We start from the raw sequence: 18,984 nt of genomic DNA on the forward strand, positions 1-18,984 counted from the left end.
ACCGGCACATAAAAGTGTGTTGTGTGATTAAATTGTGTAACCTTGTTCCTCTCTGTGACCCAGTTTCTTTCTGTGCACTTTAACGCTGTTATCGGCAGAGAATGGAGGCTGGGAGGAAAAGACGCTTCAGTGTTGCTCGCAAATGTGGAGAAAGCGATGTGTAGTAGGTTTAGAAATTCAAAAGGAGGGTTAATGGTGCTGAACTTTCTAAAACATAAGAACAAACAATGCTGGTTTGGCTTGGTGGCATGAGTGTACTCAGTACTTAACATCTCTTTTGCTGTCCATGAGTGCGAGAATAGATATTGTGACTTCACACCCAAAAGGTTCATACTATAGACCCACTTCCACCAAGCAGTCCGGTATGGATCAGTAACATTTGGTATGAGTCGGTTTGCTAAAGCCTGATCCTGTTTGCGTTTCCACAGCCAACCACACCCTTCTTGGTAGGTGGCGCTAAAGCCGGATGCTGATTATCACGCCAGTTACGCAGTAGCACGGCAGCATAGCAGTGCAACACAGTGTATAGAATAGAATAGAATAGAATAGAACTTCATTGTCATTGCAACAAGTACAAAAAAATTGAAGTCAGCTCTTCCAATGTGGCTTTGGTGTCTGATGTTAGCTCAGTTAGCCATGTCTGTAAATAGCATGATGCTACTCTGCCTTCTGGTATTCCCTCTGTTGCTGGGTTAGCACAGCTAGCTAGTCCATCTCATTGGAAATAGATCTTACGTTCCCAATAATGATGGATGGAAGGACAGGTCGATGTCGTCACTTCTTAGCTCACACCTGAGAACCAGCACGTCGTCCTCACCTCCTTCCTCTCATCTTGTGGGAAGACATCAAGCCTTGCACCAGTTAGCACTGACATTCTACAGACTGCTAACAGCTGAGTTCACATGTAAACAATGCAGCCATGGTTACATGTAGGATTTCCAGACAAACACAGGAGAAAAAGTAGTAAAAATGTCACTGAAGCCACAAAAAGTTTGGTGTCCATGACCAACAAATGAGCCTTACAAAGTAATGAGCCACTCCAAATACAAAGACCACGAAAAAGAGCCCAAAAAAAAATTACAAGAAACGGACAAAGAACAGACAGCTGCTGCAAAAGGCAGCCATAGCCAGCAGGGTGGCGCCTAGCAACTAGCAAGCCATTAGCCTATCCCGCTAATTAATACAATGCAGAAGAAAAACATGTGAAGTGACTATTCTTTTGACCAATCATTGGACTGCAGTGTTTCTAGCTTCATCTTTTGGGAAGCTGGGACAGTACAGGTCGGCAATTAAGGGATCTGTACGGTTTTAGTCAAAGGAAAGTTTTAGCCCTGATGCCCAAAATAGCAGTGCTAGAGACCAGCCATTTCCTACCCTGAGAAATTACTGACATTCAGTTCAAAAACAGAGAAAAACCAACAAAATAAAAAAAAACCTAAGACACTCAATTTACCATTGTTTGCTGGTTTTGTCACCTCTTGTGGCATCAAAGAAATGTAGAAAACAGATCAAACAACTCCTGTATGGTTTTATGAAAAGTTTAACCCTATTGTTGTTCATACTTTTATAATAATGGATAACATATGAAAATGTGCATATATATTAATTTTGGAAGGCAACCTTCTTGTCAGTGTTTCGCGGTCCTGATCCCACTTTGAGAATCAAAGGTCTAAGCTTTCGGTTCAACACAAGGGTCTGCAACCGGCAACCTTTTTGACTCCTATGCAGTAGCTCCTTGTAGCTTTATAAATATTATTGAAAAAAAAAGTTTTTTTTTATTTTTATTTTCAGAGGGCATTGATAATTAATGACATTGGCACCAGATAAAATTGTGCATTAACATTGAATTAGATGTGCATCACATCTTGCAATAAAGCCTGCCACCACTCTACCGCACCTCCTACAACATCAACAGTCCACCAACTTTCCATGCACCTGTGTCTAACCTCAAGTTTTACACCCCTGGTAAAATAACACAAGCTACAAAAGAACAATCTAAAAGAAAATACAAATTTTAGCAGCATATTTGATTGAAGTCTGATGTTGATGTAATCCCATTAGCCTTTTCCTTCTTGAGAGGGAAAGTCTTTTGTGAGTTACTCATAGTTTAAATTGAATTATTTAATTGTTGGAGACGTTGCTGTAGAGTCTAAAACCTGAACCATTGGTTCTAAACTGGCTTGTAATCTCAGGTGTTGAATAAGAATTAAATTGCACAGCTTCTCTTGGCTGTTAGTGCAGATTCATTTGCATTAGTTTTGTGGACTTCTGGATAAAAAGAGAGGAAAAATGATGATTAAAAAAAGTTCCTTTAAGATAAAAAGGACAAAAAAGTCTGAAAGTCTCAAAGAAGAAAAGAAGAAAGATGGCCTGAGATGACTGGAGGTAAATGAAGTTCAGTCAGACAATAGGAGAGGAGTGAAAGAGACAGAGCGAGGATGGACAGAGAATCAGATAAAGTGAAGAATGAGCTGTAAAAAGATGGGAAAAGAGTGATGGTGGAGAGTCCCTGCAGTCAGGGTTATACAGTGCTTAAACTGTGAAACATCTAACGCGCGTTTAATTCCAATACAGCGAGGGGACGGATGGAGAGAATGAGTGGGAGGGCAGACGGAAAATGGGAGATGCCAATCACAGCGACCCCGCTCACTGAGGTCGACAGTTAACAGCTTGTGAGAGTCGAGGGGGGATTAGTCCGTCAACCCAACCGCCAGACATGTCATTAAACAAACGGTGAAACTTCTGCTGCCTCCTCACATCCGTTCAAATTTCACCCGAAACTTCTCCGACTTCATTTCATTCACGCCGTAGGATCGTTTTCTGCCTTAAAGCCGCTTTCTGCTATTTTAAAATGTCAATCTATCAACGTCAAATCAAAGCGCAGAGTCCGGACTCCTCTGAGAGGGAGAAGGTAAATCTGAGGGATTGTGAGGTCAATCTGAGGGTAGAGGAAGTGGAAGAAAAATCATGTTTATAAACTTCTAACTCTTTGAAAAGTCTTAAGATTGCAAGAAAAACTGAACTCATACACTCAAAGAGAAAACCATCCTTTTGTTTTTGAAATATTTAGCCATGGACACAAGAAGTCAAAACTGACTAAGAAAAGGGTCTACAGTTCTCTTAGCTACAAAAATTTATATTGAATGTAGTGAGGCTGAATGGACAATAAAAAAACAACAAAAAACAAAAACTAAGACAGTAAGAATTTTTGGAGATAAGACTGTCTTTGCATGTAAGTCCTTCCTTTGAATATCCTTTTGTTTGAAAATAACTAAATGTAGGACAACTTTTATTGGCATTTCTGCATTTATGATCCACATTTTTCTTTGCAATTCTTTGGGTCGAACATTTCACTTTACCTTTTTTTAAACACTGAAAACTATTAAAAGACGGTCTTTATTTTATGTCTGTAAACTGTTCGAAATGCTCTGTTGGGGGTGGGGCCTAAAACCAAGGCCTGCATATAGCTCCACTCTGACAGGCCTCCAGGACGCTGGCCCATCAGAGGGGATGGGGTTGGTGGAGCAGGAAGCCCTAGGCCCAGTTTACACAACAAAGTTTTATCTATGAACGCTAAAATTCAGAGAAAAAAATCTGCATTTACATGGAAACGCCAAAGGACTGAAAACGCTGTAGTAAACCAGGCCTGTAGGTGTTGCTATTACTGTCTTGTCCAGAAGCCGTTTTTGGTAGATCTCCACCAGTGTATGTAAATGCGGAAGTAGAGCAACAGATGCACATTTTGTTGAAGGACAGTCAGCTGATTCAGCAGATTCAGAATTCAGCAGAACAGTGGTATTGTTGTACTGTTGTACTGTTGTATGTGCTTGCACGGAGCAGGGTGTGATGTCAGCATTTCCACTGAAAACACCAGCTTACTGTTTACATGGCAACGGTGTTGGCAGTGTTTCAGAAAAATTCCCTCCTGACGGATGTTTTCAAAAGTTTGCGTTTTGGGTTTGCTAAAACGCCATTTCTGCGAGAACGCAAGGCCGAAACTCAACAAAATGTTTCTGTTTCACCCTAAAACCGTTGCTGTGTCACCGGCTCCTTAAAGAGACAGCGTGTCAGACCCAGGCTAAAATAAGGGTGTTTCAAAACACCAGGGAGAGAAAACAGTTTTTTTTTTTTGTAGCTGTAAATCATAAAAAGATACTATGATGGCACCAGAGGGACAGAATAAAGACTAAAAAAAGACGCAATAGCCCCTTTTTAAAGTGCCTTACAAAGTCATCCACTGTTCAGTAAGTATTGGGGCATTAAAAGGTAAAAATTGTACCTTGTAGTTATTGTTGAAGTCGTATCCTTTGACTTAAGCATCTGTGAACAAAATTTCGTTCTTTCTTATTTGAAACCAAAAGGTATGAACGAGTAAAGACATCATCAAATATGAATATTTAAATTGTAGAACTCTGCCCCTGTCTCAGTCCAGCACCTTTTGACGCACTGAGCAAGAGGGCAGAAAGAGGTCGTTTGGAGTGTTTTTTAAGATGCATTTCTGGCTCGGTTTGTTGTATTTGAGCACAGAGTCTGTGAACAGCTGCCGACCAGCAGGCGTCTTCAGAGAGCTCCGTTCCTACACAAAGAGACGTCAGTAATTACAGAGAGAGAGGAGAAAACACTCCTGCTGCAGAGGCTCATGGGGAATACATATGAGCTACTTGTACGATTAGTGTTCTGACATTATGCTGCCCTGGCATTTAGACCTCTCGGTTTTTAAATGAGAGCGCCTCACCGCAGTACGGGAACCTCTGGCGGTGGCGTGTTCAGCTCGGAGAAGGGCGGGGGTGGTGGTGGCGGCATGAATTAAACATGGCAGGTGGTGCAGAGAGGGCAGAGGTGAAGGTGAAGAGCTGTGGGAGTGTTGGTTGGTGATAAAGTCAGACGCTCTGTGGGTGTAACTTTGTCTAACTGCTGAATCACTGCAGGGACACGACAAAGAGATACAGATCATGAAGTATTAATAACTCTACACACAAGATTCAGTATTAGACCAAAAAACAGCTTTTTACAGCGCTTTCAGGGTAAAGTTACTGACGTTTGTGCAATCTACATTGTGATGTTCCTCAAACGACACAAGGTCATCGTTTTTTGTGGATCTGATTTACTGAAGCATTGTGCAGCTTTTGTGCTCTGTAAACATGCAAATGAGCCAAAACGACATCCTCAGAATTCAAAAAGCACATACAAAGAGTTATTACCTTCACAAACTGCTCTGCAGAGAAAACCATCTCTTTCTGCGTCACTGTTTTTTGTAGATATTTTGAAACAGCCCCCTTGATTATGACGCCATGCAGCAGTTACATTTTCTCACGATACTCTGCGTTTTGTAGTGTTTTTTTTTATTTATTTATTTTTTTTTAATACTGAATGACCTGTTTCAGGTCACCATGCAGAAAGTTTAAAATGATTTGTAAAAACGTGAAAAAAACATCTTTGTAAAGTGCTGTCAACATTCAGAGGGCCCTAAAGTCAGGAGGCCTGGTAATCTCAAAATAAGTTTAAGTATTTAGTAAATATTCTTGAATCCAAATGAAGTTGCAGATTAGCCCTGAAGGGGCTGACGGGCCTGCTGATTTTCTGACCAACTGACCCTCTGACCAAAAGGTGTTCTGATTTTATGATTAACAGGCTTTCTGACCAATAGTCCATCTGACCTTCTAAATAACTGACCTTTTGACTAAAAGAGCTTCTGATTTTCTGACTAACTCATCGTCTGACCAATAAGCCTTCTGATTTTCTGACCAACAGGCCTTCTGATTTTTTGGCTGACGGGCCATCTGATTTTCTAACTGACCTCTGACCAATAGGCTTTCTGATCTACCGACTAACAGGCCTTTTTGACCAATAGGCTTTCTGATTTTCTGACTAACAGGCCTTTCTGACCAGTAGGTCTTCTGATCCTTGCCTAACTGACCTTCTGACCAATACAGCTTCTGATTTTCTGGCTAACAGGCCTTCTGACTAACAGGCCATCCAATTTTTTTACAGACAGGTCCTCTACCAGGCTTTCTGATATTCCGACCGAAAGGCATTCTGACCACTTTCTAAAACGATAATGTAACAACGAAGTGACAGTTTGTCATACTTAAGTAGATAATCCGGTTAATCTAAGCTTCTTTTCCCTGCTCCCAAAAAACAGCGAGTAGAGCGTTCAAGGTGTTGGAAATTTGTGGCGAGAATGATTCCTCTCATTAGCACCAGTCCCGACAAGAGGTTGTGTCACCTCGCCTCTTTTTGTGCAACTCTCTTACATATACACATTTGGTGTGAACATAACATCACTGAATACTCACTGGAAACATCACTGAAACAATCACTGAGCCTTGCCATGTGATAAACCAGACTTAAGCTTTAGCTCCAACATGACATTTATCCTGATGGCTTAAAGTGTCAGATTAATTTTCCTCACAGGTTGGATCATTGTACAGCTGACATAAACAAAGAAACCAAACCAACCCAGCAGCATTCAGCCCAAACTGAAACACAACAAACTGAAAACCTGTGTTCAAACTCTGGAACAGCTGTGTGATGTTTGCTGTGCAGTTAATCCTGTTTCCCCCCTCTGTTGAAATCATTCTGCTGTTGTTTAGTCGGTGTTAAATATCCACCATTAGAGCCACTCCTCCGAACAGAAGTTGAGCATTCAGAGAACATCTGTTTGATGCTTAAATTCTGCAGAATAACGAGTTTCTTCCAGCCTTGACTGAAGTGACACTCTCGTCTACCTCTGTACGGTTGCTCTTCAGACTTTACTGTTGACCTTGGTGATAGTTTTGCAGTGACACCTCCATGAACAAGGAGAGACATACATTCCTGGAAATATGGCAGAACTTTTTTTTTTTTAAGTTTAAAGCTAAAAAAGAAAGAAACCTTCAAAAATTCAGATTTGCAGGAAAATCCAATGAAATAGAAGAGAAATATTGACATGAGTGTTTTCCACATTGAAAGTTTTGAAGAAGAACAAATGCAACACATGCTTACAGATATGTTAAAGGTTATAAACAGGGCTTGATATTAACACCCACCAACCCGCCAAACGCGGGGGAATTTCAGTAGTGACAGGTCACACTGCCATGCTTACTAGCCACTTCAATTTTAGTTTTCTAAAACAGCCTGAAATACTTAACCAATTGCATTGTCACTCTAAATTGTGAGTGTGTGCATGAAAGGTTGTCTGTCTATGTGTCAGCCCTGTGACTGGCTGGCGACCAGTCCAGGGTGCACCCCGCCTCTCGCCCAGTGACAGCTGGGATAGGCTCCAGCCACTCGTGACCCTGAACAGGATAAGTGGTTCAGAAAATGAATGAATAAATGAATTGCATTGTGAGACTACTACACTGCAACTCCCATGAGCACTGCCTGCATACAGCGTTTTCTCATTGGTCCATTCGTGAAGCCTTTTGCTGACAGGAGCTCAGACTCCATGTCCTGCTTGGACAGCCTGACAGCTCCCAATGTTAAGTGCCTTATAACGTGAGTCAGAGAAATAAAAGTGCATGCACATCTTATTTGCTCCCTGTTGTAAACAATTTTGTCTGAATTTTAGTCACAAATTTGTTTCCAAACTTCCCATAACTTCTTTAAAAGTGAGGGCGTTTATCTAATGGACCTCATTTGAGCTCACACTGCACTGGTCCAACCAGCAACACTCATAGTAGAGCAGGGGTTTGCACGTAGAGAAGAGAAAGTGAAACTTAACTATAAACCTCAGAAATACTATAAACATACCAGATCATTCTAATTAAATGTGACTTATAGTTCAGTGGGACTTATGTATGTTGTTTTCCTCCTAATTAAGCATTTTTTAGCTGTTGTGACTTATCGTCCAAAAAATATGGGACTTAATTAATTGGAGAAAAATTACAGTTGTAAATACATATTCAAGCATACAGTGTCTCTTGCTATGTTTTTCAGTTTAGTTTTTATCTTTTCTATTAATTTTCCATATCCCTTTACCACTTTTATTTGATGCAATAATAAGTTGCTGCTTTTATTACTTTGTCTTAATAGGCTGCGTTTTTTCATATAAAAGGAGCACAACCATATCAGAGCTGAATACCTGTTAATGACCTGTAGCGTTAAACATTTTTGTAGTCTTGACAGGAGCCATTAATATTTGAAAAGGTTGTTAATCTAGTTCAAGTGAACTTAAACATGACGTAGTCAGATTTATTCATATTAAACACTATTACCCGCAACAAAATTGTGGCTACTGAAAATGCTGAGTGGCTAGATACTCTGGAAAACCACTAGTTACAGTGGTTGGTGAGCAAAAAAGTTAATGTCAAGCTCTGGTTGCAAACATTTGTTAAATCCAACAATCTAAGTATGAGGATGTACTGTTGATTTGTTTCAGGAACTTCAAACTAGCATTATTGAAGTCTTCATCTTGAAAATCGTCCGCATATAACGTTTAAAAACATTACTTTTAGCTCCTGGTCTCTCTTCAGAGTCTGTATTTACCTCACAGAAGGCATATGTCAAGTCAACAGAGCCTTGTTTATACCGACTCTTGAGTTTAAGCGGTAAATATGTGTATAAGTAAATATATATGGAGCATATTTTGAAGCCAGGGCACACAGGTTGCAGATGTGAGAGTAAATAACAGCCTGCAGCTTCAAGGGGGTCTGTCCGTCTGAGTGCGCCGTTCCATTACAGCTTAATGTGTTTGTAAAATACCGGCGCTGCACCTGCAGGGACCAGACGTCCCTGTGAAGCTGCATGTGGCTTAAAGAGAGGATGTGCATGGGAGATAATTTGTGGGCCAGAGAGAGGGCGGGCATTGGATTGTGCAAGTGGTTATTCGGGGCTTAGAGAGTCGCTCCTGTGGAGTTATTTCCCTGCGTGTCCTTGAGTGCACCGCGGTGAAAGTCCGGAGGTAAAGCCCCGAGCAGAAACTTCACCTCTCAGCACATTACGGCGCTGAGTTTTATCTAACCTCCACCATCGGGTCACTCCTTTTGTCTGGTGCTATTGAACCATACGCTCACGCAGTCTGAAGCAATTACAACGGCCGCGCAGAGCGGCTGCTGGTTATGGTTTCTGCCGTCGTTTTTACAGCCGCCACCTTTACAGCCAATCTCTCTCTCTTTCTGTCAATAACACAATTATGTGCTCAGAGTCAGGCGGCCTGTTCTTTCAGACTGAATGTTGTTCTGCAGGTGAGCCAGCCAGCTCACTTCATCCCCTCAGGCCCACTGATCTTTACGTTTATCACCTGGACTGGTTTAACTGCACGGTTAATGAAAATAAGTCAAGAAATGATCCTTAAGTTGTCTGCAGTTGGCAGAAACACGGGAGGAAAAAAGGTGCCGCTCTTTAACAGATGCTTTCTTCATGATTTATACCCTTTGTTTTCTTCTTTCTGTGTTTTTTACAGAGTGCCGCTGAAAGTGGAGCAGGCTAACAACGCTAGGGACGCCCTGGCCAAGGCTGTCTACAGCCGTCTGTTTGACCACGTGGTGACCCGGGTCAACCAGTGCTTCCCATTTGACTCCTCTGCCAACTTCATCGGCGTCCTGGACATCGCTGGCTTTGGTGAGTGTCCCTCGCAGACTGTCTATACTGCAACAACAGCACATGTGACAGGAGCATTTAATGTTGACATAAACAAAATTTAATTCAAGCATTGCTTTGAGGTATTTCAGCCTAAGTGGACTTAGCCCTCGTTAGCATGGCCAAAGAATGTAGTGTACAGTCACATTTTGAGCACACACACACACACACACACACACACACACACACACACGTTTTTTTTTATCAATTTAAACAAAAATCTGTATCAATACGGGTCTAAGTCCTTTTGTATTTTTTGAAAACCAGAAAGCTGGATTTTCTAAACCCTGGATAGCAAAGAATTGTGTTTCCAAACCCACGGTTCTGCTCATTCAGATCAAGCTTCTTGGAAAAAACTGAACCTAAATTGCGAAAAAACTGAACCTAGATTGCAAACAAAACAAAACAAAACAAAACAAAACAAAAAAACCCAAGATTAAATTTCCTTAAACATTTTCAGTTAATCTATAACAAAAAACATTTTAAAAAGTCAATTTTGATTAAATTTTTGTGGGTTTTTTTTGGTATATTTTTTGTCTTGGTTTGTTACCTTCTAGTGTAAATGCAAATGCTGCCTTAACCATATATCAGATAAGTTAATACAAAAAAAATATGGAATGTTACATTAGAACATGGGATTAACAGATGGGACATTACACAAATTACACAGACATTATGTGTTTTAAGTTTACGATATGAAATGAAATGATACTTAACAGTTTGATTACCTTACATAAAAATATGATAATATACAAACTGTAGGATATGAAATTAACAAACACACGTAACCGTACGTAACCTATGAGACATAATGTCATGTTACGTCATGTTATGTCATGTTAGGATACATTACAATACCATGCGATAAGTTATGCAATGAAAAGACATCATCTGATAAGATATACAACCCAATAACAGTGTTTTCCCTAGGTTTACAGTCTTAGGGGGGTGATTATGTTGTCGGGAGAGGGAGTTTTTCATCTTCACGGTGGTAGTTTTCCAGGTCTCTGTCCACTATACAGAATGTGCTTGTCTGTGTGTAAGTGCATACAAATGTTTGTGTGTCTGTGAACCGTGCTGTGCATGAAACAGTGCAAGCAGAAATGTGAACGTGACAATGTAGAAATGACATCTTGTCATGCAAATCAGATGAGCAACATAAAGCTATTTAGTCTGTTTTATTAAAAAAACAAGGTATAGACCTGATTTATAAGAGAGGTAGCTCTGAATCACTTCTGCTTTGATCTGGTGCTATATACAATGTTACTATACAATGTTACTAATAAATACAATAAAATCAAAGCCAACAATAAGCACCTTGCAGCCGGATAAATACAAGAAAAAATGTAAGTAAGACAAAGCCTAGATCAGATGTATTGTCAGGTGATCTGTGACTGACTTGTCTTTAACTGACCATCTTTTTCCCTTTCTCCTTCTGCAGAGTACTTTGAACACAACAGCTTCGAGCAATTCTGCATCAACTACTGTAACGAGAAACTGCAGCAGTTCTTCAACGAACGGATCCTGAAAGAGGTCAGAGCTGCTGCTGCTGCGCAGTAGTTCTCATTCACTGTGTTTCCATTAGCCATCACTTTCAAACGTCTCCCAATCACAGCAAACACCAGGCTTTGATTTATACTCTGATATAAGTGCTGCTCTTATTGTGAGCTCTCATTTTCCAAGAGTGCCTCTCGGATTTTTATATTGATTTCCCAAACATCACACGCTGAACGCTGATCTTTAGATAGAGACAGTTTCAGCCCAAAACATGATTTTCTTTGAATGTATGCTTCTCAGTGATTGCTGTTTATGTCAGAAAAACGGATAAAATGTCAGACCACATGCTGAAAAGGTTTTTCTGCTTCAGGTGGAACACGGTGGGGAAAGTTTGATGTCACTTTCACTAAAGTTTTAATATCTGTGTTTTATGTTGGGGTGAAATCACAGCCTCAGACGTCCTCCGCACCCAAACAACCATTAGCCTCAGAAAACAAATGCTGCCCGAGTCTGCAGTGATCCAGAACGCCACAGCTCTGTTCTGGACAATAATGATGCTCCATTTATAATCTCTTATTACTAGTGGGTTTCATATAATGACCAAGAAGGCGCTCGAGTGCTTGAAGCCCCGCCAACACTTGAGGATGGAAAAGCAGCTTTGTAATGGTTTTTGGTGTCTGTGCTACTTTTTGCTCTTTTAATTGGTGATATAACCGTTGACAGGGCGAATGTCGACGTCATCTTATGACTAAAGACGGGGTAAAGACCGAGCCAGACCAGGCTGGAAATCCCCTCCTCCTGCGTAGAGACTGTACGCTCTGTCTCCTCCTCCTTCACCTTCATTTTCTGAGGAAAGACAGGAGAGAGTGACAGAGAGAATAGTCCTTAAGGAAATGTTTGATAAGAGATAGAGCCAAGAGGAGAAACTGCTTGCCAGGGGAGGCCTTACGCCCTACCTCCCCCTTTCTCCCTACATCAACAAGATAAGGCAGCAGTAAAGACAGAAACAGGTAGAAGAGTCTCCGTTCAGGAGGAGACAAGAAAAGTAGAGATGGTTTCAGTTAGAAATACCTCCATCCATCTCTGCTGTATGCTCTACCTCCCTCATACTCCAAAGAGGGAAAAAAAAGACAAAAAAAGAAAGCAGCTTCTTGGGTGAGATAGATTGTTGGAGCTATTTATCCCACCTGCTGACTGTATGCCCCACCTCCCCTAAACCATACTTCAGTGTGAGAAACAAAAAGAAAAGTATTTTGTGATGTGTTAGAAAAGAGACATGAAAGGCAGAGCCATGGCGAGAAGCGTTTTTGTCCTGGAGCCTCCTTCTCATCAGGAAAGGCTGTACAGTCTACCTCCTGATGCTTTGGTGTTTTTGTATGAGAAATGACAATGAGAGACAAAGAAGGGGTATTTACTAAGATGTTACAAACAAGTCACAGAAGGCAGTGCCATGAGGCAAGAAGCTTGGTTGAGCTAAAATAAGGTAAGGCTGTACGCTCTGCCTACCCCTGACTTTCCTACCTAAATAAGGGAAAAGACAAGTGAGGAAGGGTCTTCAAAAAAACACATCAAAAAGAAGACAGGGAGGAGTGGAGCCAGGAGAAGATGCTTTTAAGAGCTAGAAATGCCCTGTGCCAGCTTAGGTCATATGCCCTGCTCCCAAATACCTGTGAGGAAAAAGAGAGCTGTTATCATAAAGACGGGAAAAGCTTCCTTACCCCAGGCTAGGCTGTACACTCTACCTCTCGATCTCTACATTCTCCCACTACTTACTCAGTTGATCCTACCATGAACCCTTTACATCCCACTTCCTCTGGGAAAAACTTCACTTAACATCCTGTCTGCTTGGCTTTTCCTTTTCGTATGCCACCTCCTCTGAGTCCTTCACTTCTATACCATCATCAGAATGCAAAGGACACATCAGAAAAGAGGGGGAGGACGAACCAACCTCGTCTCTATGAGTCACTTGTTGATTGATAATCATGCAGTCGGCTTCCTTGTCTAAATATATGTCATCTCCACCCAATCATCTTTGTCTTACGCAACTCTAAACTAATTATATATATAGATTAATTATCTGCCTCTACAATGTCAATAAACAATAAACACAAAAAGTAGAAACATATAAAGCATGAAAAAAGAGTTTTTGTGTCTGGGAGAAAATAAGAAGTGAAAGAAAAGCTGCCGGGCAACAAACATGGTGTCTGAAATGTCACTGCCGTGTTCTTCTTAGTTCAATTTCACAAACAAAAGTTTGGATCGATATCTAATCAGCTGATATGTCTGCAGAACTTAAGCCCAGTTTGTTTTATCAGCTGACAGAGTTCAGAGAAATTTTTAGATAAACTCAGAAAAGGACAAATAAAAAGGATATGTTGGATTAACTCTCTCATTGACCGGTTTGAAGCAGCTGTTGATGTTTTTTTGTTTATGTTGAGAGCCTGATTTGACCTTAAAGTTCCATGTTTGTGTGCAGAAAAGGGGTCAGCCTTATTGTCAGAGGGCCTGTTAGTCAAAAAAATCTAATAGCCCTTTAGTCTGAAAATCAGAAGGCCAGTTAGTTAGAAGACCCATAAGTCAGGCAACTTAAAAGGCCTGTCAGTCAGATGGTTAATTTAGGCCCGTTAGCCAGAAAATCAGAAGAACCATAAAAGAGAAGGCCCAGTTGGTCAGAAGGTCCTTCAGTCAGAAAATTAAAAGACCTGTTATTCAGAAAAACAGAGGGCTCATTAGTCTATAATCAGAAGGTTTGTTGGTCAGAAAAGCAGATGGCCAGTTAGTCAGAAAATCAAAAGGGAAATTAATCAGAAATTTGCTGGGCTTCTTCTTCGGAAGATCAGAAGGTTTTGTAGTCAAAAACTCAGAAGGCCGGTTAGATAAAAATCAGAAGGCCTGTAAACCAGAAGGCTCGTTAGTCAGAAAGTTTGTTTGCATAACTTCATCCAAACTTATTTTCTGACCAACAGGCTGAGGTCTGGGCAGATCCCATGCACTAAAGTTGTCAAACATCTGTCATAGTGAAAACTTGAAGATGCACATTCTGTTCAAAATCACAGAGCCTGGTCTGAGAGCCTGAGTGTCTTCCAGGTGGCTGATGGGAATATGGTTTTGATGCTCATTAGAAATATGTGGTTTGTGTTCCAGGAGCAAGAACTGTACCAGAGGGAAGGGCTCGGAGTCAACGAGGTTCACTACGTCGACAATCAGGACTGCATAGGTACGCTGACGACACTCTTTTTGCAGGCATGATGGCACGACTCTTTATAATCATAATAATTTCATCAATCATCATGTTTTCAATCATTCAGATAGGTTTACCTTTTATTTTGTGCTTTTATCCTCTATTCACTGCAAAAACTGAAAATAACCTCTGGATGTCCTTATTAACACCTGACCTGACTTGTTACATGACGAGACAATTTCTGTTTTTTTTTTTTTTTTCATCTTTTGTCTTGACCTGAGGCTTAGTGTGCAGCTTTATTGTCTTATTGTGGGACTTGAACATCTTCCTTTGGCACCCATGGTGGGAATTTTGGGGCAGCATTTGAAACCTTTTAGTCCTGTCTTGGAAATTAATTTAGGGTTTTTCTTTTAAAATCTTGAAACTTGAGCTAGAACTCAACTCTTGGATTCGACACCCAGAGATCCAAGTTCAGGCCTACAAGGTGCAAGTTAGGCCTGAACTTGGGACTCTGGATATCGAATCCAAGAGTTAAGATCTCCTTCATGGACTAGTTTCATCCATCTGGTGATTCATTAGATAAACCCATCTTCAGTTGGAGGTTTTTGACACTTGTAGCTTCTTCTTTGTGTGTTTCCTCGCCTGTCTTCTTTCAGTCTTTAGCCGTACAAAAGGAGATGTTGTATTTACGAGCCTGGAGTATCATCATGTTGCTCATTATTGTCCGTAATGTTGTGTTGGCTTCAAGCCCTCATGTTTAGGAGAGCCCCCTCGCTTCAGTTTGACCCTGCTGCCTCGATGCTACTTCCCATACCGGTGTAATAAAAAGGCAGAGTGATGAAGCCTGAGAGCGCATGAACTCCTGACTGAGACATGGCTGTATTACGGCGCACAGCGAGAGGAGATGGATGTCAGGTGATTAGAGGTGGAGGAGGTTAATTATGCTTTTTGCTGATGTCCGGCTCGATGAAACAGCATCAATATGAGATGTTTAACTACAGTGGAGTCAGCTGGAGGCAGGTAGCGGTCCACCAGCACACACTCTGTTTGCCGTCGGCCCGACTCAGCGGCTCCCAGCTGCAGATTAGTGAAATGTGTTTGTTTGTTTGGGTCCCTGCTGAAGAGTGGCGGCCTTTCTGTCCTCAGAAACACCAGAGAACATAAAGATCATACTCGATGTAGCAGAAAATTAAATCTGTGCGGACAGAAGATACACGACTGCACGCAAGAGCAAGAAGAAATTAAAAGAAAGATTAGAAGCTAATGGAAGGAACACGAGGCGTTTGTCAAAGTCTGAGAGGGAGATTTATCTGAGAGACATCCTTCATTTAGACAGCAAAGTTTGGATTTTTATCCAGCCTGTCATTGGTTAATTCATCCTCTCTCCTCTTTATTATCAGAGCTTTATGGGGAGAAGTTTGGAATCATTGTGCTTCAGTTATTAAATCAAAATCTCACGTAGATAAAAAGATGAGGGATGTGTCCTGGGGTTTATATGGTGAGGCTGTTTTTGGCCTTGTTTTGTGGTCAGAGTAAGTTTATGCGGTGGAGTTAGCATCAGGAAGCGTCTCTCAGCCTGTCTATGTTCACGTTGATCCACTTCTGGAAACAGTACCCACAAAACCTCAGGCTGGGGATCACCGTTGCTTGCCTGAACTTGTGTTAAGATATTTTACCTCCGAGATTGAAAGCTTTCAATGGTACATGCCTTATTTTAAGGTTTTGAGATAAAAGTTATGCTGAAATATCTTTTAAAGAGTGAAATAGTCCCCCCATGAGGTAAGGCAAATGTACTTCATCAATTTCTGGAATTACAACATTATTCTTGTTCCAAGAAACTTAACAAGCTCCTTTTTTTACCCGATTTGCAAGGGTTGGGTCTATATGCTGTTCCAGCTATTTGATTCTATTATGATTTTTGGGGTGCCGTTCAGATTTTTGATTGCAATTCTTCAATATTTACAGTTTTTGCTCATTTTAGATTGCTTTTATAACACCAAACCACATGAAAAAGTTAAATGATGATGATAATGTCTACAGACTATATCAAGAGCCAAATTTTTTCATAAATGGCACATCACCTAAGTCAGAGAGAAACATTTCTCTCTTTGCTGGAGAAAAGTGATAACTTTTTTCCTATCCAGTTTATATAAAAGGACTGAAACTAAGAATTTGAAATTGGGGAAAAAAAAGAATTGACAAAGAATCCCGATTTTGATATTGTCAAACAAAAAATCTTGATATGTCGATTTTTGTTTTTTTTTCTCCTACCCTTACTTTTCCCAGATTTTTAAAGAAACTCAGACTAAAGGTTCCTGGAACTTGGGATTATCTGCTACATTTGTCCATGGGCCAACTTATTTTTGTGCTGATACTGTGAGGGCCAGATGCTCTCATGAAAATAAATAAATAAGTATCCTAAGTCGTATTGTTAGAGGGACTGTGAGGACTTTCTAAGTGAGCTCGAAAAAGTCTCACTTCTAGATATGTGCCTGATTGTAATACACACTTTGAAATAAAGTTATCAGCACCAATATTCCTAAATGCTACTTCTTAGCCTCTTGATCGGGTCAGCCAGGACCAGATTGATTTTTGACACATATAAGTCTCCGTGACAACACCACGCCAGCTGGTTAAGTTTAGCAGGGGGAAGAAAGATCTGTGTTTTTTTCTGCTGAAATCAACTTCTGTGATTAATTTGGTTGCGATGGTGGATACTGGAGCCTAACTGTCAGACAGAAAAAGGACAGAAGAAAGCTGAATGGGAGAGTGATTCAGCCTGAGCTAGAGGCTGTAACACTGGCTTTAGGCTAAAACACAGGCTAAAGGCTAAAACACGGGTTAAGCTGTTTGTAATAATGTCCATTCCAACCCACATGCAGCAGTTATTTTGCAGTGGTCTGTTCAAACTTAAGAGTCTATCAATAAAATGAAGAGTGAGGCTACGTTAGCTCTGCTTGGTAGATGATCACTGGGAGAACATAACCCGGATTCACTGATGTTACACGTTATACCGAGCTTGGAGTTGCGTTAATTATAGCCGCCTGCCAAACTATGGTACAAACTGGAAAATGCTGCTTGTTGTTATGTTTTTAACAACAGAGCTACCTAACTGTTGATAAATACCTTACCTTGTGGTGTTGCATCTGGTAAAAAGTTTAAAAAGAAGATCTGATCTCCATTCATTTCCAAAACAAACACACCCCTTGTGCAGAGTCCTGTGTTCACGACAGTGTGTGTGAAACTCCAGGCCAAAAGGTGTCACTGCAATCCACTTCAAACAGATAGATTTATGATATTAGTCAGTATTGGTTTGTGTTAATACTCATATTACCTGTACTCATGCTAGCCACCAGGGGGTGATTGAATATACAAGATTTCATATCTGTTTTTCATTATCTTCTTCTAATTTTCTGCCAGTGATGATTCAAATTCTTGAAGACACGCGCATCATGAAAGGATACCTTCATTGAAGTATCTAAAATAAAAAATCTTTTGTTCAACAGATGGGTTAAATAATTCATCATTTTCTTGTGTTTGGCAGGATGAAACCTCATTCAGGACGTATCGTTTAGTTTTATCCTCAAACAGGATGGGTTTGAACAGGTTAATTAAACATTGTTTGGCAAAAAAATGTATGACAGCGAAGAGAGATTTTCATCTTTTGTTGGACAGCATTACGCACACACTACCTTTATTTGCGTGAGGACATTATGAAATAAATGACTCATAAGGAAAGAGTCTAACCTTCATGATGTTCCTTTTTGGTTCAAGGCCCTTTGTTTGAAATTTGAGCTCACAGCATTGTGTTTATTCAATGCCTTGTATTTGATAGGGGAGCTAAATTTAAGCAAGCAAAACATGGACATAATGATCAGGACACATTTTGGAATGCAATGGTAGTGACTTACCCTTCTCCAAATAATCACTGATGATACCATATTACAGCATCATAGTTAAAGAAGACTTAAAACTAAAGATTAGGACCGAAACTCATTCAAGTCGACCATACTTTACTGGGCAATCAGATATCTACTCAATGTGTTGCCCCTTGCTGGCCATAATGCAGGATACAGAAGTAATTTTTGCAAATGAAGCTTAAAAAAATTCAATTACACTCACTTCAACTGATAAAAACAACCTTTTCTTTACATCAAACGATGAAGAGCTGAAGTGGAAAATAAACTTTAAGAAGCTTCACTGTAAACTGAGAGACTGTGAGAGACAGATTTAGTTCCAGTGGTCAGTTTCAGAGGAGTGATAGCTCTGTTGCTGTGACAGGAATACTGCTCTTTGATTTGAACTGGTCCAATCTGAAGCTGAGCTCCATTGAACGGCAGCTAAAAGCTCATTATGTCCTTGGATTGAGCTGCACTTTAACTGAAGCTTTCCATCGATCTGCAGAATGAACCGCTTGTTTTTTAGCTCTCCATCAAACCTGCACTTTCTCCCCCTGGAGGCTCGGAGTTTCGCTCCTTCGAACTTCCTCTGCTGAAGTTCGAATGATAAAATAAAACTCTCTTTCACCTTTGAAGCTGACTACACTGTACTGATGGAGGAAATAATGGTGGAAAATTAAAATTAGCTGACATTATCCCATCACCTTTAGAGCAGAATCAGGCCAGTGAGGGACTTTTATAATCCCCACATCTCCTCCAATTCCATTAAACTTTAATTTGGCTTTTTAATCGTCTACATCAGCCTCCTCTTGATTTAACTGGCTGCCCGGCGGTCTCAGGTAATCCTCA

General features: G+C 40.6%; 1 protein-coding gene across 4 annotated transcripts in view; it reads left to right on the forward strand.

The window, feature by feature from the left end:
• The window catches only part of myo6a (myosin VIa), a 158,253-nt gene that overhangs the window by 75,926 nt on the left and 63,343 nt on the right, over positions 1 to 18,984 (forward strand). For all 4 annotated transcript variants that reach the window (XM_074684651.1, XM_074684652.1, XM_074684653.1 and 1 more), the window contains exons 13-15: positions 9,383 to 9,540; positions 11,000 to 11,091; positions 14,200 to 14,272. In XM_074684651.1, coding sequence (XP_074540752.1) covers positions 9,383 to 9,540; positions 11,000 to 11,091; positions 14,200 to 14,272 — 323 coding nt within the window. The remainder of the gene's footprint in view (positions 1 to 9,382; positions 9,541 to 10,999; positions 11,092 to 14,199; positions 14,273 to 18,984) is intronic.

The sequence above is a fragment of the Halichoeres trimaculatus genome, unplaced genomic scaffold, assembly GCF_033239565.1.
Source record: "Halichoeres trimaculatus isolate MK-OKI-2021-1 unplaced genomic scaffold, fHalTri1.1 fHalTri1_scaffold_13, whole genome shotgun sequence".
Taxonomy (NCBI): domain Eukaryota; kingdom Metazoa; phylum Chordata; class Actinopteri; order Labriformes; family Labridae; genus Halichoeres; species Halichoeres trimaculatus.